Genomic DNA, 25,235 nt, shown 5'->3' on the forward strand with positions numbered 1-25,235 from the left:
GCCTTGCGATATGCTTTTGCTTGTTGTCCATACCATACCCCTTTCTTATAACCCATTCAAAAATACGCTCGTGTTTTCGTTGCAGGAGAGAGCAGCAGTGTGACCGTCTTTTTGTAGATCCATGTCATCTTTCCTGTGAACTTGAAAAAAAACGATATCTTTCACCTGAATTGCGCTTATTAAATTTTCATTATTTTCGGTGGAATATTAAAATACCCTCTTGGTTTACAATGGTTTAATCGTTCTCCGTTAAGGATTGAAAACCATATTGCTCAATTTTGATGTTCCGTCGAATATTATTAGCTAGATAGGACATTTAGCCATGCCCGCATAGATTCAATTTTGACCTCAACAAATTTTGAAAATTATATATACGGTATATTTTGAAATTTGTGACGTAGTTTCGGTATAAATCTGAGGGTCAGACCGTACATCCTATCGACAAGTCCACTGTGAACGACCCAATATCCCCACCCACTGCGAACTGGTTCCGCCACGAATATATTTCCGAGTTCCGTCGCGCAGTTTAAAAGTATTTGTTCGTCCCAAAATCAACTGTGAAGGTAATGTGCAGGACAAGCGCGTGCATTGGAGCTGTAACCTTAATACCGGGTTAATAACCTTACCTACGTGTAGTGTGTAGTTCTATCCCGCAACACCCCCAATCCCAGCAACCGGCACACACGGACCGGCAAAACTATGGCCGTGGACATTGGAGGAGGCGTGGGCGGTAGCGCCGCCAGCAGGGCCAAGGGTATCCTGACCTGGGAAAAGCAAGAGCATCTGCTCAGGCTGGTCATCCTCATACTGGCTGCAGTGCTGTGTAAGTACTATGTGCAACGAAATGCATTTCAAGATGCTAAAATGCAAAAATGTGTGTGTGAGCGTGAACCAAAACGGCTCGTGCGAACCGGTTCAAGCGAGCGCTCCTATCGATAACCCTGAACCGACTGAATCAAACAACGGTGCTTATCGAACGCTCCCCCCCTTTTCCATTTTCTTTCCGCCTCCGGGTTCCAGCCTTCGCCACGCGCCTTTTTTCTGTGCTGAGGTTCGAAAGTGTCATCCATGAATTCGATCCGTACTTCAACTACCGCACCACGCGGTTCCTGGCCGAGCAGGGCTTCTACAAGTTCCACAATTGGTTCGATGAGCGCGCCTGGTATCCGCTGGGCCGCATCATCGGCGGCACCATCTACCCGGGGCTGATGCTCACCTCCGCGGCCCTGTACCGAATCATGTGGCTGCTGAACATCACCATTGACATACGCAATGTGTGCGTCTTTCTGGCCCCCTTCTTCTCGTCCCTGACAGTGCTGGTCACCTACGCCCTGACCAAGGAAATCCATGTAAGTCGCCCCGCCCCCGTTGGAGGTTATGTCGCGCACGTGGATGTAACTTTTATCTCCCCGCGCAGAGCACTGGTGCTGGCCTGGTGGCTGCCGCTCTGATCTCCATTGTTCCCGGCTATATATCGCGATCGGTGGCCGGTTCCTACGACAACGAGGGCATCGCCATCTTCTGCATGCTCTTCACCTATTATCTGTGGATAAAGGCGGTCAAGACGGGCACCATCTTCTGGTCGGCCATGTCCGCACTGGCCTACTTTTACATGGTGTCCTCTTGGGGCGGCTATGTGTTTCTCATCAATCTGATACCGCTGCATGTGCTGGCCCTGATGATAACCGGACGATTCTCGCACAGGATCTACATTGCCTACAGCACGCTCTACTGCGTGGGCACCATTCTGTCCATGCAGATATCGTTTGTGGGCTTCCAGCCCATCCAGAGCTCCGAGCATATGCTGGTAAGTGCCAACCGACCACGAGAACTGTCTTCCTTTTTACCTAATTTTCGGATCAAATGTGATGATTACTTTTGTAATTCTTGATAGGAAGAGTATGAAACATAATGAGTACGAACAAACCAAACTGATTTGATCCTTAAATGCCATTCCGTTCCCCCATACAACTCTCCCGCGTTGTTCAGTGCTAATGCTCTTCGTTTTGGACCTTTTTGCAGGCCCTTGGCGTCTTTGGTCTGTGCCAGATCCATGCGTTTGTGGACTACCTGCGCTCTCGCATACCCAAGGATCACTTTGAGCTGCTCTTCAAGACGCTGGTCTCGAGCGTGCTCACTTTGGTCCTGGTCGTGGGCACTCTGCTAACTATTACCGGCAAAGTGTCGCCCTGGACGGGCCGCTTTTACTCGCTGCTGGATCCGTCCTACGCCAAGAATCACATTCCCATCATTGCCTCCGTGTCGGAGCACCAGCCCACGTCCTGGTCATCATTTTACTTTGATCTTCAGGTGAGTTTTCTTTGGTTTTTGGCATGGAGCCAACAGGCTTTTGTTGTGCCCTCCCCCCGCCAGTGATGAAAACCTAACAACGATGCGAATGAGCTGCGACTTAATGCATTTAATGATTACCTAGCACTTTGATCGCTGAAGGCGTCCCCCGATCCTATACGGCCACCCTCCTCCTCCTGATCCGACTAATGAATGTTTCTCCCCTCCCCAGATTCTGGTGTTTTTGTTTCCCGCCGGCCTCTACTTTTGTTTCTCGAAACTCACCGACTCGAACATCTTCATCATTTTGTATGGCGTGACGAGCATCTATTTTGCTGGTGTCATGGTGCGCCTCATGCTGGTGCTGGCCCCCGTGATGTGTGTGCTGTCGGGCATCGCGATCTCCCATCTGCTGGCCAAGTATATCAAGAGCGTGGACGGTGGCGGCACCCCGAAGCCCACGGACAGCAAGCGACACCACAAGAAGCTCGAGCAGCAGACGGGCGGGGTCAAGAGCGAGGTGGCCATCGGTTTTGTGGGCATCATCACAATGATGCTGATTGTCTACACGCTCCACTGCACGTGGGTCACCTCGGAGGCCTACTCCTCGCCCAGCATCGTGCTGAGTGCTCGCTCCCACGACGGTGGTCGGATCATCTTTGACGACTTTCGAGAGGCCTACTACTGGCTGCAGATGAACACACCAGAGGTGGGCATGCATGCAAATCCTAATTCCAATACCCATTCCCCCCTTCAATGATGACTATTTGTAAATTCTTGATAGGAAGAGTATGAAACATAATGAGTACTAAAACAATATCTGACGAATTCCAATAATATCCCTTTTATGATCCCACTCTTTAGAGACGTTTCCCATCCAATTATTCATCGCTCTCTTTTTCTCCTTCTGTCTGTTTTGTAGGATGCCCGTATTATGTCCTGGTGGGACTATGGCTATCAGATCACGGCCATGGCCAATCGCACCATTTTGGTGGACAACAACACCTGGAACAATACGCATATCTCGCGCGTGGGCCAGGCCATGGCATCGTCCGAGGAGAAGGCCTACGAGATAATGCGCGAACTGGACGTCGACTATGTCCTGGTGATCTTTGGCGGCCTCACCGGCTACTCCTCAGACGACATCAATAAGTTCCTGTGGATGGTGCGCATCGGCGGCAGCACAGATCGTGGGGCGCACATCAAGGAGAAGGACTACTATGCGGCCAATGGGGAGTTCCGTGTCGACAAGGAGGGCTCCCCCACGCTCCTCAATTGCCTCATGTACAAGATGTGCTACTATCGCTTCGGCCAGATGTACACCGAAGGTGGCAAGGCGCAGGGCTACGATCGAGTGCGCGCTGCCGAAATCGGCAACAAGGACTTTGAGCTGGACGTCCTCGAGGAGGCATACACCACGGAGCACTGGCTGGTGCGCATCTACAAGGTCAAGGATCTACCCAATCGCGGGGTCTAGGGCGATACGTCAAACCCCAAAGCATTCCATCTCGTTCTCCCTCTCTCTGTCTCTTTTGTGTGGGGTGCACTTGCACTTGTATATTACCTCTCCCTATCCCTCTCTATCTCACGGAAACCGCATTTAGTAATCTCGCGCTCTCGCTGCTCTCTATCTCGCTCTCCCTCTCATTTATCTCCTGTCGGGGGCACGGCACTTAGTTTTAAAATCATGTATTTTTTTGCCTCTAGTATTTGTGTCTATCTGTAAATGATGGTTCGGAATAGAAGAGCCCTGCATGAGCACACACCACACACACACACACACACACACACACACACACACACACACACACACACACACACACACACACAGCCTCTCTCTCTCACTTTGGCACTGTTATTACTCTCTTTGTTCGTTCTCTTTGCCTTTTGAGTGGTGAGTGTCGAATATACTGTGTGTACTCATGAAAGGGCCCTGCCCTCGAAGGCGAGTCCTATCCTGCATTGTGTAAGCGAAAAGATCGAAATATATATTGTATATTCTCTGATGACAAATCTGATAACAAAAAACCCGAGTCTTATTGGCATTTTGGGCAGCTAAATGGGACGGACGGGACTTGTGTGGATCCTTAGACCTTTAAATTCTTCAGGAATGAAATGCCACCAAAAACTCCATCTGCTCAAGTGCCCTCGTTTTTGCAATCTCCCCAAAGGAGAAAGCGTCGCCAGGCTGATCAAAATCGAGGAGCGAAGATCCACAGGGAGGCGGTACAGGCGCAGCAGAGCTCTTCAGGGGAGGGCATTCCATCGATCTTATCTTTCAAGTAGCGGCCTTGCCGTACGGTGATGGTCTTGAGCTTCAGCTCGTATTCCTCGCCAATATGCGCCGACGCAGATCTGTGATGGGACTCTCTTTGGCTATCGCTGTACAGACACTTTTGCACATGGGCCGTCAGCCGGGGATAGATGATCTGGCGGGGAGACCTGCGGCCTCTGCATAGGCCCTGCGGATAATCAGGGCATTGTCGTTGTACAGAGATACAGATAGTATCCAGTGCTGGCCGCGCGATCTGTTGAACAGCTTCGTCTGCAAAATGCACGTGAGAACCAGCGGTTTCAAATCCGTAAAAAAGCGATTCCTCAATTCAAAGTTTCTCCTTTTGTCCGCCACTGCGGACGAATCGATATCTGACAAAAGCTTTCTGCCACATATAAGTGATCGGCTTGTCACTCGACAAAAGCTGAAACTTATAAAAAGTCCAGAGCATCCCTTCAAAGCCTTTTTATGGCGCATCGTTTAGAAATGAATCATGATGTTCTGCTTCTTCCATTCAATGAGGTTTTGTTGGTCTTGGAAGCACCACCAGCGATTATATGCCAAACTACTGTTTTAATGCGCAATCCACTGCAAATGACAATCACATCCCGATGGCAGCACCAGCAGCCGCTTTTTGAATTTGAATTTAAATTTAAATTTAAAATTGTGTATAATAAAAATTCCTTTATTACAAAAATAGACAAATGCATGCGAGTGGGTAGACGAATAAGTTATCAGCTGGTAGCTACAGTCAAGTCAGAATATATGGGACACAAACTGGGATTCGGGGATGTTTTTTGTTATTCCTTTCTTATGTATAGGAGAAGTCCTTTAGTGGCTGTTGCCGTTGGTGGCGGTGCCATTTCCATTGGCATTGACCTTTTTCTCGGCCACAATGAATGAGGTCACATCCAGCTTGGTGGCCAGCGACTTGATCTCCTCCTTGCCGGATTCACCCTTGCCCACAATGAGGACACTGGGATCCACTTCGAGAATGCGAGCCAGCTTGCCCAGCACTTCGTTGGCATTCAGGCGAATCACGCGCTTGTTGAGGGCCTTGAGAGCGGGGTCCGTCTGCTGTCGGTTCATGCTAACGATCTGATTAATCAGCGTCTCCTGGCCGACAACGCCCAGAATGGAGCTGCAAAGAATTGGGAACGGATGTAAGGATCTCCCTTAAAAGTGTATATGCCCAAATCTATGCGTACCCGTCCTCATTGTCGATCATCGGGAGCTGGTCCACACGATGCTGTTTCATCAGGGCAATGGCCTCGCCCACTGTGGCGCTGGACTGGAGCAGGGCGACGGGCGAGGGCAGCTCCAGCTTGGAGATGGGCAGGTTCCACCACCAGTGGCTGTGCTCGTTCACGGGCTGCTTGAATCCGCGCGCCTCCATCCAGTTGTCGGAGACGAACTTTGTCATGTAGTTGCGAATGCCGTCGGGCAGGATCACAACGCAGCGCTGGCCCTTCTTCAGGGTGCGGGCGTGCTCGAGGGCGGCGTGCATGGCCCCGCCACTGGAACCGCCGCAGAGCAGACCCTCCTCGGCATTAAGGCGGCGGCTCATAGGGAAACAGTCGGCGTCTCCGATCTTAGACCACACATCCACCACGCCATCGTCAAAAACGGTGGGCTGGAAGTCGTAGCCGATGCCCTCCACCTCGTAAAACTGCACATTCGTTTTGTTCAGCTCCTTGGGACGGGCCAGAACTGAGCCGTAGGGATCCACGCCGACGATCTTGCAGGCGGGGGCCTGCTCCTTGATCTTCCGGCCAATGCCGCTGATGGTGCCGGCCGTGCCGGCGGATACAACAATCATGTCCACCTGGTTGTCTAGCTGCCAGAGGATCTCCGCGGCCGTGCCGTCGTAGTGGGACAACGGATTACCGGCGTTCCGGTACTGATCCAGCACAATCGAGTTGGGCGTCTGGCGCTGCAGCTCCTGGGCCACGTAGATGAGGCCCTCGGGCGAGTCGTAGGCCGCCTCGGTGGGCGTGCGGATGATCTTGGCGCCGAGGGTGCGCAGGGCCGATACCTTCTCGTTGGACATCTTCTCGGGCATCACGATGATGCACTTGTAGCCCTTGACGGCGCAGGCCATGGCCAGGCCGATGCCCGTGTTCCCGGACGTGGGCTCGATGATGGTGAAGCCCGGCTTGAGCAGGCCCTGCTCCTCGGCATCCTGCACCATGCGGTAGCCGATCCGGTCCTTCACAGAGCCACCGGGATTCAGGAACTCGCATTTGGCATCTGTCAGATCAGCGAAAAATCAGAGCATCAGTATCAGAGGATATATCAGAAAGGAAAGCTAGAAAGGAGTTGAGTCAACAGGCACTTACACATCTCACACTCGATGCCCTCCCTCGCTGGGATGTGGTTGAGCCGGACCAGCGGTGTGCAGCCAATCACCTCGAGGATGTCCGGGGTGATCTTTTGCCTGTGGGCAATCCCCCGCTGCGTGTGCGGCGTCTTCTCCTGGGTACCCAGATGCCATTTGCACTTGGACGGCTTGCCGGGATCAATATAATCCGCGGGCCTCTGGTACGTCTTGTTGGCTGGCATCTCTCTACGCGGAATGGGAATACGGCAAAAAGCGGAAGTGGAATAATAATTGGAAGAACTGATGAATGCTGTGAATGCTGATTGCTGATTACACACACCACATGCCAGATGGTTCCTACCGCATAGATCTGGCCCCTGGCGACCCCTACGATCCGCCGTCTAATCAGCCAAATAACAAAAACACGCTACAGATTCCAGAATTTCTTGTCGTCTCATGGTAGGGAGATTATTATTCAATCGAAAGCAAAAGGTCAGGTCCCGAAAAACGTATAATAATACGATGACGCCCCAAAAGAATAGCCAATCAAGCGGAGGAGTCGCCAAGGTCTCCCTTGGCGAACGGGGATCGAACGGGGAACATTTCTATAGTTTTTCTATTTTGTGAATGTTTATCTCTAATAAGTACAGTCGCACTTCTCTATTACGAAACTTCTGCACAACGAAGTTTTCTATTTAACGAATTTATTTGCAGAACACTGCAATCGAATTTTCTGTATTTTCTCGCTAGTAGTATCTCTTGGCATCTTTCTTGGCATGGTTTGCCTTAAAAAACGATTATTTAGGAGTACCCTCCATGTTGTTTGCTATGTACATATTTGACAAAGTCTTAAAATGTGTGGTCGCACGCTGCTGTTCTTCAGGTGGGGTGCCATATACCACCCAACCATAAGTACTTTTTTACGAGCATGCTATAAAGATAAGGTTATCCGTCAGGGGCGGCACTGATTGATAGAAAAGTATTCAGATAAGCTACGCTACTCGAAGCTGAATAAATAATACAAACGGGTGCCACATTGATATCTTTCTTCTAAAGAAGAGTTCTAACGGGAGCTCTCCTAGGGCAGGTCAGAGAAGACTGCTTGCACAGCTGGGGTTCCTGTTTGATATTCGTGTAATATGTAGGTAAAATCTTCTAACCCTCAACGGTTTTTTTCACTTCCCTCCCCTGCAGACTGAACCCCCTATTTCGATTGCCTATTCCCGAAGGAAGAAAGGAGACAAACAGAGCTCCAACTCTAGCTGGACTAACACACTCTCACCTATATACATAAGTGCATTTGTATGGATTCTTGTTTCACTCCAACAAGCACAAAATAAAACGGCACTCAAAAAATAGACAAGCACATGTTTCTCTCCCACCTCCTCCTCCCACTCTTCTATGTATTTTCGTTGCCAAAAAGCCGGTATTCTAGGCGCAGAGAAGTGACGGGGGTCGGCGGGTCGTACATTAACATTTCAAATGCGTATATGCAATGGGAGCGAGTGAGATGTGAGATGTCTGCCACTGCAGCTAGAGCAGTAAGCCTCGCTTAGTTTCACAGTTTACGGTTAAAGCCAGTACTTACCAATACCAATACTTGGTGCGAAGAAAACGTGTGAAGCGAGGGACAACGAGGCGCGAGCAGCGAGGGCGGAGCGCGCGAGAACTGCCGACTGCCACCTGGTCAGCAGTGAACCTCAACAATATACCTAAGCTACGTCACAAATTTCAAAATATACTGACGAATTTTTTGTATTCAAGTTCCATCATACTCCAACCTTTTTGATATTCGGTTGAGTATTACCAGCTAGCTAAGACCCTCAGCTCTGAACTCAAGTTTTATCCGATTATTAAATCAATTTCCTACAAGACTGGTTGAATTTAAGTCGTCACCTTTTTTGCATTGCTTTTAAAATAAGGTTTAAGCAAACTGATCAAAAGCAATTTCCGCTAAATTGACTTCTTTACATGGTAACTACATAATAACTACACATTTGATACATATTAACTATATTTTATGTAATTACCAAAGGCGACACCTTAAGGGGAAATGTGTATTTTTCAAACATTTTTGCCCGTTTTTTTTCCATACAAGCTCCATGGAAGCGCCAGTGTGAAAAATCTCCGTTATCCCCTTTTTGACATCCCTTTTTTTCTGACATATTTGAAAAAATTTAGATGTTGATGGCAAACGACCAGGAATTCGATGCTGATCACGAATTAGTATTCGAAGTGGCCTGGGAAATTGCTCTAAGTGGCGTTTCTACACGATTTATACATTGGTGCATTGCACAAGAGGATGACTCCATTATGTGTCTTTAAAAATACTGGAAAATACTAGAAAATACTACTATTATGAAAAATATAAAATTTGAGAGGTGTGTGCGCTAGACATGGTGGCAAGAAAATCAGAAAATCCGATAAGATATACGGTCTGACCCTAAGAAATATACCGTCTCATTTTTAAAATACACCGTAAATATACTGACGAATTTAAAACATCGTTGTGATATTTAAAACAGAGACTAAGTTGTTTTCGCCTTCATTGGAGCCTGAGATGACAAACAATTTCTCAGTTCTATAATATATAACAAGTTCTATTATACATATTCCTCGATTTTGATATTACTAGCGAGCTAGGACTTCCAGGACACATCATTTTATCCGGTTGGTGGATTAATTTTCTACAAGATATGTTAATTTTAAGTACTCTCTTTTATTGCATCTTTTCTAAAAAAAATAAAATTCAAAGCACAAGTCTGAAATCATTGTTGCTGATCAGCAGGTATTTGCTATATCTTTATAGCTATATTTGTATACTCTATTTCATTTAATTATCATCAAAATTCTGTTTTCCAAGCTTATTTGGACGCTCTCTTTCCAGCTCTCGTCCCACACAAATTACGATCTCTCTAATCACTCATAGCTATTGTATCTTCTTATTTCATATCAATTGCACTTCTTTATTATATTATCTTCTAACTAATCTCGATAACAATCGTCTTCAGTTTAAAAATGAAACGACATCAAATGAAAACCACTTGCAGGAAGTTCAGCAATGCTTGATTTTAGTGTGAACGAGCTTACCCCACACAAAAGCTTTTAAAACTGTAAAAGCTCTTCGTGAATGCCACAGATAACAAAATAAACTTAAACCTGCGACTATATGTAGCAGTTTACATGTGAATTTATGCATAAAAAATAGAACATTAACAAATTGCTGTGTTTAAATCTAAAAATTAAAAAGCAGCCGCCAGGATGACCTGTAGGGCCATGTACACGGTGGCACCGAGGGCCACAAAGAAAGCGAGCGCGCGGGATGGCTGTGGCACCACGACCACAGCATAGACGATGGTGTGGACAATGCGGGCAATGCCCACGGCGCGGAAGAGATTGACGGCCAGGAAGACGCTGGGATTCGTCAGCGTATAGAGCAGGCCGATGATGAAAAAGGGCACAATGTTCTCCAGATCGTTGCGATGGGCGCGGCGCACACGTTCCACATTGGGATCGTCGAATTTGACCTTCAGCTTGGGCGACATCAGATCCTCGGGATTGGCAAAGGTCTAGAATGTCGGGAGATAGAGAGATAGCGGCACCGTTAGTGACTTTCACTTAAATGAGACTTTGACCTAAGCCGCAGCCCTAGCCACACACACACCTTCGTCTTGAAGCGCTGCACGGCCGTGAGGAGGCTCATGAGCAGCATTTTGATGACCAGAACGCCGGCCCAGAACACATAGCTCTTGAACACGGGATTATTAAGGCTGAGTAGCTCCACAACGCCGGCCATCTTTCACTTGATTTTAGTTTTATTTTAGATTATTAGATGATTTTCTGCCGGTCGGTTCGATTGTCAGGTCTGTAGCGCGCCGTGAAAGTTCAAGTTTTGAGAGCATTCGTGCTTGTGTGTTTTCTTTATATGGCTCTCGCTCACTTGTTGGAAAAGCTCTCTCAAAGCTCAAAGCAAAAGTGTCGCGTCATTCTGAGCAAGCCAGAAATTATGTCGAATTGAAGACAGTTTGAGAGCAGCTGCTATGGAATTTGTCTGTTTACACTAAGCAGAAGGCAAGCCCCAGCCATTGACCTGCCAAATCAATGGGATCACTTTAGCCCTTAAGGGCATCTTCAAATGTGTCGAATTGGTCATGTCATAAAATATTCAAGTAAATCCGAACTTAAGCCAAAGTAGTGTCAACGATGCACCAGAGGGAAAAAAAATTGTACTTACTGCCGTTACGAAGCGGGTGAGGCCCGTAAGGATGCCCATGGCAAAGATTTTGAGCACCAGAACCGCCGTCCAGCCGAGGTAGACGCGGAACACCTCGTTCTCCATAGAAATCAACTCGGGATGCAGCATTTTGAGACCTCAGACAGACCTTTCGCGTGCACTCACAGACTGAATCGTTCGATGCACGACAAGTGAGGGAAAACTAGTAATATCGCGATTGGATGCCCTGTAGAGCTCGCCCCCAAAGGGGTATATACTGGGTTGGGTTAGTTGTCTGTGTGAACATGTTGGCTCGAATATGATCAGATCTAGCATTTCCCCCAAGGGGTTGGCATGTAATTAACAGGGTATTTATCTACTAAATACCCGTTTTGCTATGATTAAAATTAAATGAAACAACAAAAGCATACAAATTGCCGGTAATTAGCGTAAAATTGCAAAGACAAAAAGCTCCAAAGCTCAATTAGCTTTCGTTCTGGAAAATTGCGAGTATCGTAAACGAAGCTCCCTCCCGTTCCGTGCATAAGGTAGGGAAATGGGATTAATCGAGGGAGTGGAGCGATAAGCAAGGTTCAAAAATAGGTCGAAAGGTACATATGTACAAAGATTTTCATATGAGGGGTGTATCATATCAGCAGGTGCTTCAAAGCTTTGTGCTTTTTTTTTTTGATAAGACCATTTCGTTCTCCCCATTAAGGTTGGGAGATCACTTGAAATCACAAAAAATAAATTTTTAAAAGTTGGACCCTTTTAACTATTCATCTATATTTTTTGCCTTTCGAATCCCCTGAAGAGCGCTCCACAATCAGATATTTCTATGAATCTATAGCATTCAGATGCACTTCTCCTCTAAAAATAGATAGAAACTGGTTTCTGATGCAAACCTGATCCAAAACTGGTACATAATGGATTACAAAAATGGTAATTCTGCCATAAAACTACAACCAATCTCCTTTTTCCAATCATAGGAATCGAAATCTATAAGAATGCTTTAAAAATGGGGACTGCCCCTCCAAAATTAGGAACTTAACCTAATGGCCCCATTCCCCCATTCCTCAGTCCAGAGAGTCGGGGCATAAATCTTGACATAACCTTCTAGCAGCAAATCATTAGCAATGTGAGGCCGCATCATAATAGAATCATAATCATTTCATAATCCGAGAAATAATGTGTGCTCTGCCCCAAACATAACAATAATTATGAGGCACACAACATCCCCGCCCCATGCCCATGCCCATTCCTATTCCCACTCTTCAGCCAGTCAAGGGGGCCTTCCTTAAGTGCGCTCTGTAAAATTGTGGGATGTCTGGTTGCGGTTCCGTCTTACAGCAGAAAAGCACGCCAGGCGGTTTCCACTTCACGATAAACAGCAGATAAACAGAGCCACAAAATGAAAAGCCTATTTCCTCTCGGGTCCTCTCCAGCCGCCGCCCAAAAGTGTAATTAATTAATTTCGCGCTCGTTCGCTGGTCATCCAATCCAATCCGATCTGCTGCAGAACATCAGAGATTTGCATAGCCTCTCGCATGCCACACACAGCATCCACGGGGGCAAGCAGCAATCAGTTTACGTTCCGCTTTGGTCGTGTACACGCTGAACGGATCGAAATAGGGAGCGTCTTCAAACTGGATCACATCTTCGAGGACTACCATCGGCAACAGTTTCATAAAATGTCGCACGGTGAACGTAAAGGTCGCCTCAATGTGGTCAAATTTCTGGAATTGGTAAATAATTTTTTTCAAGTGATCTTTTGTTGGAATGTTACGAGTGAAAAGTGGTAGAGGAAAAGTGCTCATAAGGATATTAAAGTGCACTCTTATTCTTCGAAGAATGCCATGCTATTAGTGTTTCAATTGGTTTGGACCCGGATATAGCTGGCTTTGAATCCTGGGAAAAGGACATCCTTTTAATGTTTGTTTTTTAGTTTAAAAGTTGGTTATCCTTAACCAACACTGATCTGATATAGTGCTAAGCTGGCAATAGCTCGCTTTTAATCCTGAGAAGTTTCAGTCTAAAAAAAACCTGAATCAATGAGTATTCATCATTTCGTGGATCCGCCATGCTTGAACAATTTCGCGCTTACCCTTAACGAACACTGAACCCAATGAGTGTTGGATAGCGCATATCCGCTCAAAAGCAAAGCTTAATATGCCATCTCGCTTCTCTCCTTAGGGGTTTGCCGTGGCCTGTTTGGTGCTGCACTTTTACAGCTTCAACGATCGCGATATTATGACATCATTTCTGGCCACCGGCACCTTCACGGGCTACATTATCGTGGTGATTGGTGTATTTGCTGGTAAGTGCTCAAATACTACCTGGCGCTGATACATATCACTCCAATCCATCATCCTCCCATCATTTTAGGCGTTCTGATGCGGGCACCCATTCACAAGCGCATCGACATATTCTTCAGCGTCATGGGCTGCGCCCTATTCGTGGCAAGCGGTGTGTTCATCATCGAGGCTTGGGAGTTCTCTTTCAGGACACGGACACGCGACCTGGCGCTGATCAAGGCCTCACTGTCTATCGTCAATGGCGTGCTCTTTGGATTCGATGCCATCTTCACCTTTCGGGACAAGTGAACGGGCCTCACACAACCTTTATTTTGTGTTTTTTTTATTGCTTCTTTCATACGCATTTAATAGTCCATAAGTCGCAGATTCAGATTCAGATTCAGAGTTCATTTAATTTCATTTATTTATATATTTTTTACTCAAACATTCGCTCTTTAGAATAACACTAACCACACATACAACTGAATAGCTTAAAACTTACTAGCGAGCTTCCCTCAAGTTCTCCCCTACCGAACCTACCCAACGTGCTGTGCTGTGTGTGATGGTGGTGATGCCTTAGATTAATACAACTGCAGAGGTTATAGCCACTCTAGCGCTTTCCCTCGGGTGCATTCTTAGATTTTAAAACACAATTGGAAACGATTGGATGCATCTATGATTGTTACAATAATTTTCGATTGCTTTGCCTTCGCCACAGAAACGCGTCTTAGATTACATTTGCATACGTTCAGATCTAGTCTTTAGCGATTCCATGCGTCTGTTAGATGCGCTAGATTCCCAGAGAGTGATGGGAGACGCTGCTAGCTACTCTAGCAGCTCGCATGCATCCATTCTCTGTGTGATCGAACGCATCAGACGATTTTTACAATTGCTTTTGCTTTACACACATTCTAAGATTGCTCGTACATTTTGCATACACGTTAGTCACTCTCTTACTCTCGTCAATATGATCGTCCTTGTCCCCTAAACTCGCTTAAATGTAAGTGTAATAATTTGTCTGTTATTGTGTGAGATTTAGTCTCAATAAAAAGTAAATCGTACGCTTTTTAAATTAGTCATTGACATGGAAAATGGTCCGAAAAAAATATGTATAGGGGATCGGAGCGCGGCATTCGCTCATTTCGTTTACATAGTAATAGTAATAGTAATTAGAATTTAATTTCTCTTTTTATTCTGTTTTGTTCATTCCTGATAAACGTGAGAACTTGCTGCGGCACTGCGTATGCGTCTGGCCATGGGCATGGACCTCCACCCTATCCATTGATTGAGCTAGCCGTTGTTGTTAAGCTGCTGCTGCTGCTGTTGTTGTGGTTGTTGTTGAATTGTGGACATTGATGTGTTGCTGTTCCACGGTTGCTGAGTTGTTTCTAGAGAGCAATACTACTACAACAACACTTTTTTGACGAGTTTTCTGATTTTTTTATTTACCTTTTTTTGATCTTCTGCTGAGTTTTTTGTCGAGTTTTTCTTGTCGAGTTTTCCTTGTCGAGTCGCTGATCGTTGCCGGTGCCGTTTTGTTCTCTGTTCTGCGCCGCATCTTTGGGTGTGGTTATGTGTTTTTATGGATATTACTTATGCAGTATTGTGTATATTTAGACGGAAAATGTCGTGGGCCACAAAGAACGAGTTTGCATTGGCCTTCAGCATAAAGACCTGCGAGAAGGCATGCGGGGGATCGTCGTCGCACTGCAAAAGGTAGAAATCCAATAATTATTAATCTTCCATTAATTTTTTTTACCGAATTTCGATTAAAAGGCGTGCAAAAATAAATTGAAAAGCGAAAAAAACAAAGTTCTAGCGGAAAAGTGAGGAAAAACGATACGGCCGGAGTGATATTCCGGACATCAGATATACCCGCTACTCACGAGATCTTTTACTTGGTTAAAAAGTTTTTTTTTGTATTTACTATATTATTTATAGATACATATTAGAGCCCTGCACGAGTACACACTAATTCGTATTAACAGTTAGGAACCACACTGTGCACAGTATCAAAACATGATTCATGTATCCTTTTCACACTATCTTTCAATTCATTTTCTTTCCTTCATTTGCTGACTCATTGACTCAAGGCATAATTGTCGAGTGACTCCTGTCAAATCGTATGACTCGCACTCACACTGTTACGAAAAACGTTGTGACAGAGAGAGAGTGTATGAGGTGTCTCTCTCGCTCAATTTGTTGTGCATTGTTTTGCTCACTGCAGTGTGGAATGTGTGAGTCAAACGAATCGAAAGAAAAGAAAACATCAAAAAGCTAACGAGAAGGACATTTTCATTTAATTTTCTGTCGGTGCTTGTACTGTTTGCTAATTACTGAAAATGGCAAATTCGATTGTTGGTTCTTTTGATTATGTAAGTTTAGTAGAAAAATGTATGCGTGTGTTTCTATTCGAATATTATATGCACATTTAATTCGCAGTCCTTGTCACCATCTGGCTTCGAATTTCCAGCCGATATAAAAGCAAAAATAATGGCTGGCCAATACAAAATTAACCAAAAACGTGGCAAAAGCAAGGTGTGGGAAGTTTTTGGTCCTGTCGTTGGAGAGGACAGCAATGTTATTCCAAACATCGTGGCATGTCGAAATTGTTTTACGGTTTTCAAGTTTACTGGTGCCTCGTCCAATTTGGTCCGGCATAAGTGCTATAAGGTTACCAAATCTGAAGAAAACGGTAACGTTTATGAACCTGTCGTAGATGCCGAAACGAAATTATCGGTGACAAAGGTCGTGACGAAGTGGGTCGTTCAAAATTGTCGACCATTTAGTATTATCAGCGATTCAGGACTTAAGGACGTTATAACCGTTGCCCTTGATATTGGAAGTCGTTTTGGACCAAACATAAACGTTAGCAACCTGCTGCTCCTCATCCAACAACTGTATCGCGTAATGTCACAGACTTATACAATAAGGAACTTCGAGCTGTCACAGAAGAAATAGCCTTAATGAAAGGTAATGGCTACACTATCACGTCGGACGCATGGACAGACACCTTTTCGCAGAAGTCTTATTTATGTGAAAAACCGTTTGTTGGAAATGATCTGCATTAAAGGTGAATCTGCAACAGGTACGTGTTTATACCCTAACAGAGGGTATTAAATTGTTTACGAAATGTGAGGCAAATGAGGAAGACAATTGTTTTTTCTTGCTTTTATTTATTTGCAGGCACACTAATTCGTACTAAAGTGGAACAATGTTTGAATTCTTTTGGGCTAGACTTAAACGACGCCATTATTGTAACAGACCGTGGATCAAACATGATATCTGCATTTAAGGAATCAGCTCATATTCATTGTATAAATCATTTGCTAAACAACGTTGTTGAAAAAGCATTCAAAGCAGTTCCAGAATTGCTTCAAATCGAAAAAAAAAAATGCGCAAAACTGGCTAAATATTTCAAGAGGTCCGGACAGAACTTAAAACTCGAGTTGAGTCTTAAGGGTGTCTGTCAGACGAGATGGAATACAATTTTTTATACAATGAAATCGATAGAGAACAATTGGCATGACGTCGTTCAAATTTTAAATGAACAAAACGAAATGAATCGTTTAGATGGGTTGAACTATAGCGACATTACCGCAGTCACAAATGTACTCTCTAAAATCGAGGAAATTTCGAAATTCCTGGAGGCGGACAAATATCCGACCATGCACTGGGTTATTCCCCGCATTCATGCTCTTCAAAAGTTCATAAAAGACGCTAATTCAGATAAAGATATTGAACAAAAATTGAGCTGGTCCTTGAGCATGCATATCGACTCAGTACTTTTAAAGTACATAACGAAGTACCACAGAATTGCGTTGTTTTTATTCCCTCCAACAAATCAATGGAGACAAGTGGATAGAACCCTCACGATTGAAGACTGTAAGGATATGATGCGATCGTTTCTCACTGATGACAAAGAGAACTTAGACCTGTCGGCGACTTGTTCAAATAAATTCGAAGAGTTTCTAGCTGATTTTATCGAACCGCTTTCAGGACAGTCAGAGGAAGAAGTCTTGACAAGAGAAATAGTAGCGTACTCCAATATACGAGTACCTATGAAAGACGAATTCAATGTTTTGCACTGGTGGAACGAAGACCAATTCCAGTTCCCAACATTGTACAAATTAAGCTGCAAGATATTTGCAACACCAGCATCGTTAGCTTCCTCCGAAAGAGTGTTCTCGTTAGCCAGGAACTTAATTTGTGAAAAACGAAGCTCCATATCAGGCAGAGACGACATGGTTAACAAAATTATGTTTTTAAATATAAATTTAAAAAAATATGAAATGTAATCTAAAACCAATTAAACAAAATTATTTTTCTAAGCAACATATTTTTACATCAAATATGGTTTTAACACAGTGTTCACAATGCTCAGAGTGTGCACAGTGTGCATAGTGTTCACGGTGTTCACAGTGCACAGTTCAACAATATCGACTGTTGCTTGTGGAATGACAGTAGCAGCGTAGCCTTTCTGCCTTTCTTTGGAATACTGTGCACTCATGCAGGGCTCTAATACATATATATTCTCTTGTTAAAACTTCTAAAATGTTCGAGATTCAGGCGGACATAAAAAGAGAGAGAGAGAGTAAACCCTTTTTGCGCACTCACTCGTCGAGTACCGGGAGTATCTTTTCAATGTTAAGATCCAACTAAAAAAAGAAAAACATGCTCAAAATGAAATGTGAAACATGTAAATTATGGGGATTAATGAATCACGAGATTGTATTTTGGTCTTTGAAAATTAGAAGACCAGAAAGAGGGCGAAGGAAGGAGATGATAACACGAAAACAGTAACAGCAACAGCAACAGCAATATGACAAACAGCAGATTTAACGCTTAGAATGTACTTTCGTTACGTTACGGATTTACGTTCGAGTTAGATTCGGATACCAAAAGACGGAGATACGGAGACGGATACACAGACGGGCTTTGTGTCTTAGTTGGGTTTCTGGGTTGAGGTTGAAGTTGAGGTATTCTTGGATTTCTTAGCAGTAAACTCAACAAAAGTGTCGCTTCTCTTTTTACTTGGCCTGCCTCGTGCCCGATTGCTCTCTTGTTGGTGGTGGTGGTGGGAAGAGGAGGACGACTGCCCGGGGGGCTACACATCGTGCAGCGATAGCCGAAAGATATCGTGCTGCACAAAGAAACTACCGCCGACGGGCTTCAGCACAAAGGTCTGTATGTAGGCATGCGGCTGGTCCTCGTCGGTCTGTTGTTTTGTTGTTGTTGTTCCATTAATTGAGTTTTTTTAAATTTGAAATATACGATATATATATGTACATATGTATGTATATATATTTTTGTGTATGTCGGGAGGCATTGCGATCGAAGCAATCTAAACGCGTCCCTTATCGAGCAGCGCGTGCAAAGTCGGACGAAGCCGTAGCGGTACATTTTCGCATATTTTCGAAATTGCACCGAGACTTCTTTCGATTGGCTTCCCCTTTTTGCGGGGTGTTGTGAACCCTTAGAGCTTACCTGCAGTCGTCCCAGGACATTGATAAGCACTCCTCCATCGAAGGTGGGCTGCGAGTCGACAGCGGTTATTACCCTTGTAATCTTTTGAAAACTCAGGCTCTGTGGATCAATGGGAGGCAATGTTTGAATAACTTCTTAAAGATATGTATACAGAACATACATATATGGACACTTACCTGAACCTTTTCTAATATTTTTGGAGCTCCCTGTATCTGATGGCCTTCGAAGGTCATAAAGGATTCTGTTGCCTTGAATTGAATAATTGTTTCATGAAAAATCGCACATCGTACATATGCACTCACACACACAAACACACAGGCCTCGCAGCATATATATATGAAGATTTTTGTATATACGTACAGGCGCGCGTGCATTGGGTGTATGTGTGTACCCGGACCGATGGGAAGATTCGAGAAGACGCTCAAGCCACCTCGAGTTTTTCCGTTGAATCAACCCAGGCTTCTCATATATGATTTTCTTCATTTGCGCGCCCTTTTTTATATCCGCCTCGGAGGAGGCTGCACGAGAGAAGGTGGACTTTTTCAAGGGCGCAACGCACGTCACCTGTGCGCCAAGAGGAGGCGCAGCTGCAGCCGAGAACCACTTTACAATTGTTGCTACCGCTGCCGTAGCGACACCCCCGCAAAGTTTCACAATCTGAAGCGTCCAGTTCAGGCCAGAAAAGACACAGAAAAACTTACGCTGTAGAAATTGACCACGCTTGCACGGTTTGCCGGGTCGTCGAACAGGGCATAGTACTGCTGGACGAAGCCCTTGCCAATATCTTCGTACTGGGGATTAAGCGACATCGTACTCAATTTACTTTAGAAGCTATTAACAAATTAACCAAAAACTATTCGGCAAATTCTTCAAACGATCACACAAAAAATCACAGTTTTCAGCTCCGATTCCGATAGAGAAATGAGTGATGGCAGGAAAACAGATGTGAAGGGTTCGAAATATCGATTATTGATGCCTCACTTCACAGGGAAAAGTCACAGTCACAGTATAAATTTAGCAGAACAAAATTACCCGATACTCAGTTAGCTTAGGGTTTAGGGAGCACAATGAATGCGAGCGGGAATAAAATTGTGGGTAATCCGGTCTGCTCTAGCTCTGAGAATATCTGAGACTATATAAACAATATATTAACAAAATAAGCGAAGGGACCCGGCTATTTATGCTGATCAAGAATATTTATGCCTTATGGAGTCAGAAATGCTTCGTGCTGCCACATATATCAATATTTCTATAATGTATCTCAATAAAAAGTGAATTTCCAGTTCAATTGGAATATACATTTTTTTTCTAATGACAGTAACTAATTAATCTGTTGCCCAGTGATCATGTCACAGAAGTCACCGCTCATCGCTAAGAGTTGCATCGATATTTTACTATCGATGTTTCGCCAGCGCTGGACGTCGTTCGCGAACAATACTTATTGTTTGTTTCCGCAACAGTGCTGCCAGATTTTGAGCAAGCTAAAAATTGTAGAAAATAGGCTAAAAATAAAACAACACATAAATATATACATTTCTAATTGTGTTATTATTTCATCCAATTCGCTATTATTCGAATCGGTATTCTTTTCGCTGTAACGATTATGAACTGTTGCAAACACATAAGCGACTCATGTGCTTCCGTTTTATAGATTTTTTATAAATCGAATTTTATTCTCTTGGCCAATGCCTTCATAATTTTTCAAGCATATCCGTTTTCAAATAAGCTAGATCTAGTCGTTAATAGGCTAAAATGGCAACACTGTTCCGCGGAGGAAAAGAAGAACGAATAACTAAAATTTGTCTGCTGATAACTCCTTTCGGGCGTTCCGCCCGCTAATCTATAGATCGCTGCAGCACCAGCGCCAGCAACAACGACGCGAACGGTTTTTATTCATCTTTCGGGTTTTTCGGTTTAAAACTGGCCGCGTCTGAGTAATGTTTACCATCGCCAATATAGCCCGACAATGTCGCATCTGCCTGCGGCAACTGCGCGAGCTCAAGGAGCACCGCTCCGACCACAGTTTAGACAACCTCCACTCGCGTTCGGTGCACATGCTAAAGAAGTTTTTCGGCATCGATGTGCTGGAGCAGCCCCAAGGCTTTCCCAAGCAGATATGCGCCCTCTGCTACAACGCCATTGAGTATTTCGAAGAACTGTGCAAGGTCGCCCAAGAGTCGAATGAAAAGCTGACGCCACTTTTCGAAGCGCAGGCCAAAAATTCTGTCCCAGCAGGATCCGGGGGGGAGGCACAGCCGCCGCACCTAGAAACACAGCTGGTTGATATACGACACTTGTTTATGCCAACATTCGTTTTCCTAATGCTCTCTTAGCGTCTCTCCTCAGCTGCTGCCCAGCGATGTTTCGATAAAAGACGAGCCCCGAGACAGCGAGGAGGAGGAGGAGGAGGAGGAGGAGGAGCTTGAGCTGACTCAGCAAGAGTCGGCAGATGCAGCCGAACAGGCAACCGACACCGCCTCGATTTCAGTATCGTCCAGCAAGAGAGGAGGGGGGTCCCTGGCCTGCGACCAGTGCGGAAAGCAGGTCTACAAGCTGCCCTACCTGGAGGCCCACATCCGCAGCGTGCACCAAGGTCATGCCAAGCCATTCCTCTGCCGCAACTGTGACAAGTCCTTCACGCGCTATGAGCAGCTCCGTTCGCACATGCGCAACTCCCATCCTTCGTCCCAGGGGAGCGGCGGGGGCAGCGGCAGCGGGTCTGCCCAGCAGCAGCTGGAGGAGGCGCAGCATCTGATCTGCGAGCACTGCAACCGCCAGTATAGCACCAAGAATGCACTGGGCGAGCACTTGAAGCGGCACGCCCAGCGCAAGGAGCACGTCTGCGAGCACTGTGGCGTGGCCAAGGTGACGCGGACGGAGCTGCTCACCCATCTGCGCATACACAACCCCAGTTGGGAGAAATTCAAGTGCCAGCAGTGTCCGCAGCTGTTCCGCCACAAGAGCGCCATCAGTCGTCATGTGCGGGTGGTGCATGAGGGCCAGCGGCGCTTCCAGTGCGTCCATTGCGATAAGCGTTTTGGGACGCATGCCTCCCAGGTAAGGCACGAGCGCCTGCACGCCAGCGACCAGCAGCAACGACCCTCCCGTTGCGATGTATGTTCCAAGTGCTTTTCCGACGGGGAGCGGCTCGCCTCCCACATGCGCAGCCATGACAAAACTCTTTGGCCCTACGCCTGTGCGCAATGCAACAAGCCGTGCATCACGCGCCAGACCCTGGAAATCCACCAGCAACGTCACAGCGGCCACAGGGAACAGGAGCTGTCCTGCGGGGGTCGTGGTAGTGATGGTCGGGCCCGTGAAGCCATCTGAAAGAACATTTTTTGTTGTATTTTAGCGTGTACCTGATATAAGAACAAATAAAGTGTTTAACGTTTGAAATTTGATTCAAATAGCGGGTCATCGGTTGTTCGTTCAACTATCGCTTGAGGCTATCGATAGACTTATCTTTGTTCCAGCTGCATGTAATTTTATTTTAGTTAATATTTTGTTTGTAATTTTTCAATTATTTAAGTACTAAATTAACTGGGGAAATATGCGCTTGCCTAGCTGGCAATGTCTCCGGTGGAATGGATGCAACCCAAGGACTTGTCAACTGCTTTGGCGTACAAAAAACACGCAAAGCCGGTTGCCATTCTCGCATTTTGCAATTATCGAAAAGCAACAGCAAAGACAAAACCAACAATTAAAACGTCATTTCAGCTTGCAATCTTGCAAAAATATGGTCAAGTATCTGAGTCAAAGCGAGGCCATCCAACTGGACCTCGATCTGTTCGAGACGTTCCATGTGGGTCAGCTAATGGAACTGGCCGGATTAAGCTGTGCCGATGCCGTGGCCGAGTGCTTTCCCGCCCAGACCCATCCGCGAGTGTTGGTCGTCTGTGGGCCGGGAAACAATGGTGGCGATGGTCTGGTCTGTGCCCGGCATCTGTCGTTGATGGGCTACCAGCCCACCGTTTACTATCCAAAACCCACACTGATGTCGCTGTACGAGAATCTGACCAATCAGTGCCACCACATGGAGATACCCAGCGTTAAAAAGTGCCCCTCTTTGTCAGATGCCGAGGAGGACTATGACCTGATCTTGGATGCCCTGTTTGGCTTCGGCTTCAAGCCGCCGGTACGCGAAGATTTTGTGCCCCTGGTAAAGATGATGCAGGAAACAAAGGTGCCAATAGCCAGGTGAGAATTCAGCAGCAGCTTCTTTGGAGATCTGTAATGGGTGTTTTTGTTTGTCGCAGTGTGGACATACCCAGCGGCTGGGATGTGGAGAAGGGCAAGCAGAGCGAGTGCGACTTTGAGCCGAAGCTGCTCATCTCCTTGACGGCCCCCAAGCTCTGTGCAGAGCACTTCAAAGGAGAGCATCACTACTTGGGCGGACGCTTTGTGCCGCCCGCCCTTCAGCGTAAATACCAGCTCAATCTGCCAGACTACGGCTCCAAGCTGGTTGTCAGGCTGTAAGTGTGTGTGTGTTTGTAGGACGCGTTTAATCTCGAAATAAACACAGATTACACGGATTAATGGAAAGCTTATGCTATGGACCCCTCCCTGACACCCCGACCCTGATCCCCCGCTATTTGTAGAGACGATTGTAGTGCTTGCGACGACGATCTTCCTCAAAGTTGTTGTTTCGCGCCCACTCCTTGAGATTGCCCTTGGAGCGGAGCATGGCAGACTTGGAGTCGACGTCGCGGAGGACGAATGGCGAGTAGCCGGCTATGTAGTCCTCGTCCATGGCATTGGTCTTTGTTTTGGCCACGCGCGACGGCATTTGGCGCGGCATGGGCTGGTCCTCGAATAGAATGGGATTCCGCGAATGCTTGCCGCCTTGAAATTTGGGCAGGCTCTGGTTCTTGTACTTGGACGTCAGGGGGCGACGCGTATTGATGTGGATCACCTGCTTCCCGTTCTCATCCAGGCTGACGGCGACGCGCTTGAGCGTCTTGTTGCCGCAGTTCGGACAGAAGACTTTGGTCATGATGCTGGTGGTCTTGAAGCAGGCGTAGCAGCGGAGGATATACGTGCGCAGCTGCTTGATGATGCGCCCATTGAGGGCGGCCAAGTTCAGATTCATTTGCTTGAGCACATTCTGAATGGCATAATCTGTGGTCATGCAGGCCACCAGGGGCACCGCATCGGACTCCACCTTGCCCTCGAGTGCCTTCTTGGCGCTCCTGATGTTCGAGTGGGTGATCCAGCCGTCGTCGCCGACGTCATCGTCCTGATTGCTGTTGGAGGATTGCTGTTCCGGTTCTTGCTCCGATTCATCCTCTTCTGTCTGGGCCTGGGCCACAAGGAGATCGTACTCCGGGGCGTCGGAATCACAACTCAATTGCTCCAGCAGCTTCTTCAGCTCCTCCTCGGAGATGTCATCCTCCTTTGTCTCGGGGAGATTTTCGGTGGGCAGCGCCAATCCGTTGATCTGAGCCTCAATGGCAGCTTTTACGTTATCTACAGACTTTTCCTTTTCTACATCCTCATTATCCTCATCCTCATCCACATCCTCAACATCTTCATCATCGTCGTCCTCATCGCCTTCCCCTTCATCGCCTTCGGGCATGTACCAGCCCACAAGACGCTTATTGTTGGCCTCCTGCATTTCCTTGGGCTCCTCCTTGGAGGCAATGGTCTGGGCCATCACTGGCTCTTTGCGCAGATGCTCTGTGCCCACATTGTCGCTCTCCAGCTCGTACGAGAGGGCGATCACCTTCAGATCGATGCCAGAGAGGCTGGCATAGTCGCCCGTCTTCTTGGCGAACTCCACACAGTGCTTGACGCTTTCGGGTCGCGGTTCACGCACCTCCAGGCCAAACGGCAGCACACAGAGGCGCCGTATCTGGCGTTTATTGCGCACCTCGGCTACCACATCGGGCACAGTAAGAACACTCTCGGCGTATTCCTGGTAACGAACGGATTTAATGATTGGTTACAGCGTTATTGATTGATCTCGCAGTCGACTTACATTCAGGGGAACTGCATTGATGAATGCTGTGGTATCCGCTACCATATATTTGATCTTTCCATTTGTTACGCTCATTTTAATTGCGATTTGTCTTCACATATAAAATATAAATAAAAGGAAAACAGCACGTGTCGCGCTCTGCTATCGATAGTGATGGGCATAAGTATTGCTGCCATGCGATAGATTTCTTTGTGCATTGAATATTACAAATTATACAATTTAACGATAATATGGAAAGTAATATCATATTAAATGTTAAGTATTTAATTATAGCAACACGTATAGGACTCGATGGTTTAGCGGCTAGTCGGATGGTCGAGCGGCTATCGATATAAGATACTAAGTCATTTTCTATGTTCTAACCCGATAGCCAATAT

At 46.1% G+C, this 25,235-nt stretch overlaps 8 protein-coding genes and 2 non-coding genes across 12 annotated transcripts; 6 read left to right on the forward strand and 4 right to left on the reverse strand.

Annotated features, from left to right (window-relative positions):
• The first annotated feature begins 453 nt into the window (after nt 1-453).
• LOC108162479 (dolichyl-diphosphooligosaccharide--protein glycosyltransferase subunit STT3A) lies at nt 454-3,966 on the forward strand. The gene is made up of 7 exons (XM_017297231.2): nt 454-563; nt 637-823; nt 1,021-1,349; nt 1,418-1,807; nt 2,023-2,310; nt 2,522-2,998; nt 3,212-3,966. Exons 2-7 carry the CDS (start codon nt 700-702, stop codon nt 3,764-3,766), a joined length of 2,163 nt encoding a protein of 720 aa, XP_017152720.1. The 5' UTR covers nt 454-563; nt 637-699; the 3' UTR covers nt 3,767-3,966.
• Nucleotides 1,859-1,941, forward strand: LOC117186064. Its single transcript, XR_004471243.1, has one exon. It is a non-coding gene; the product is annotated as a small nucleolar RNA Me28S-U3344 (small nucleolar RNA).
• LOC117186065 lies at nt 3,039-3,120 on the forward strand. The gene has a single exon (XR_004471244.1). It is a non-coding gene; the product is annotated as a small nucleolar RNA Me28S-U3344 (small nucleolar RNA).
• A 1,255-nt stretch (nt 3,967-5,221) lies between the features above and the next one.
• LOC108164659 (cystathionine beta-synthase) lies at nt 5,222-8,601 on the reverse strand. Its single transcript, XM_017300512.2, has 4 exons — nt 8,473-8,601; nt 6,904-7,130; nt 5,773-6,814; nt 5,222-5,705 (listed from the first exon to the last, which is right to left on the reverse strand). Exons 2-4 carry the CDS (start codon nt 7,124-7,126, stop codon nt 5,396-5,398), a joined length of 1,575 nt encoding a protein of 524 aa, XP_017156001.1. The 5' UTR covers nt 7,127-7,130; nt 8,473-8,601; the 3' UTR covers nt 5,222-5,395.
• Nucleotides 8,602-10,037: 1,436 nt separating this feature from the next.
• Nucleotides 10,038-11,290, reverse strand: LOC108162242 (microsomal glutathione S-transferase 1). 2 transcript variants are annotated; one of them, XM_017296892.2, is made up of 2 exons: nt 11,119-11,290; nt 10,038-10,453 (listed from the first exon to the last, which is right to left on the reverse strand). In XM_017296892.2, the coding sequence occupies exons 1-2, from the start codon at nt 11,245-11,247 to the stop codon at nt 10,127-10,129; spliced, it is 456 nt and encodes a 151-aa protein (XP_017152381.1). In that variant the 5' UTR covers nt 11,248-11,290; the 3' UTR covers nt 10,038-10,126. The 2 variants fall into 2 exon arrangements, with proteins under 2 accessions (XP_017152381.1, XP_017152371.1); XM_017296882.2 differs by lacking the exon at nt 11,119-11,290 and adding an exon at nt 10,549-10,775.
• Nucleotides 10,483-14,497, forward strand: LOC108162231. The gene is made up of 3 exons (XM_017296862.2): nt 10,483-12,842; nt 13,291-13,414; nt 13,483-14,497. The coding sequence occupies exons 1-3, from the start codon at nt 12,645-12,647 to the stop codon at nt 13,698-13,700; spliced, it is 540 nt and encodes a 179-aa protein (XP_017152351.1). The 5' UTR covers nt 10,483-12,644; the 3' UTR covers nt 13,701-14,497.
• Nucleotides 14,498-14,840: 343 nt separating this feature from the next.
• LOC108162253 (probable nuclear transport factor 2) lies at nt 14,841-19,807 on the reverse strand. 2 transcript variants are annotated; one of them, XM_017296904.2, is made up of 4 exons: nt 19,580-19,803; nt 19,055-19,126; nt 18,879-18,977; nt 14,841-15,098 (listed from the first exon to the last, which is right to left on the reverse strand). In XM_017296904.2, exons 1-4 carry the CDS (start codon nt 19,685-19,687, stop codon nt 14,985-14,987), a joined length of 393 nt encoding a protein of 130 aa, XP_017152393.1. In that variant the 5' UTR covers nt 19,688-19,803; the 3' UTR covers nt 14,841-14,984. The 2 variants fall into 2 exon arrangements, with proteins under 2 accessions (XP_017152393.1, XP_033244921.1); XM_033389030.1 differs by lacking the exon at nt 14,841-15,098 and adding an exon at nt 18,461-18,609 and having other exon boundaries at nt 19,580-19,807.
• A 596-nt stretch (nt 19,808-20,403) lies between these two features.
• On the forward strand, nt 20,404-22,282 carry LOC108163834 (zinc finger protein 134). Its single transcript, XM_017299346.2, has 2 exons — nt 20,404-21,157; nt 21,225-22,282. The coding sequence occupies exons 1-2, from the start codon at nt 20,816-20,818 to the stop codon at nt 22,206-22,208; spliced, it is 1,326 nt and encodes a 441-aa protein (XP_017154835.1). The 5' UTR covers nt 20,404-20,815; the 3' UTR covers nt 22,209-22,282.
• A 116-nt stretch (nt 22,283-22,398) lies between these two features.
• LOC108163841 (NAD(P)H-hydrate epimerase) lies at nt 22,399-23,417 on the forward strand. The gene is made up of 2 exons (XM_017299359.2): nt 22,399-23,078; nt 23,138-23,417. Exons 1-2 carry the CDS (start codon nt 22,432-22,434, stop codon nt 23,355-23,357), a joined length of 867 nt encoding a protein of 288 aa, XP_017154848.1. The 5' UTR covers nt 22,399-22,431; the 3' UTR covers nt 23,358-23,417.
• LOC108163829 (RNA-binding protein NOB1) lies at nt 23,365-25,012 on the reverse strand. The gene is made up of 2 exons (XM_017299333.2): nt 24,859-25,012; nt 23,365-24,795 (listed from the first exon to the last, which is right to left on the reverse strand). The coding sequence occupies exons 1-2, from the start codon at nt 24,931-24,933 to the stop codon at nt 23,470-23,472; spliced, it is 1,401 nt and encodes a 466-aa protein (XP_017154822.1). The 5' UTR covers nt 24,934-25,012; the 3' UTR covers nt 23,365-23,469.
• Between the last annotated feature and the right edge of the window lie 223 nt (nt 25,013-25,235).

The sequence above is a fragment of the Drosophila miranda genome, chromosome XL (assembly GCF_003369915.1).
Source record: "Drosophila miranda strain MSH22 chromosome XL, D.miranda_PacBio2.1, whole genome shotgun sequence".
Lineage (NCBI taxonomy): Eukaryota > Metazoa > Arthropoda > Insecta > Diptera > Drosophilidae > Drosophila > Drosophila miranda.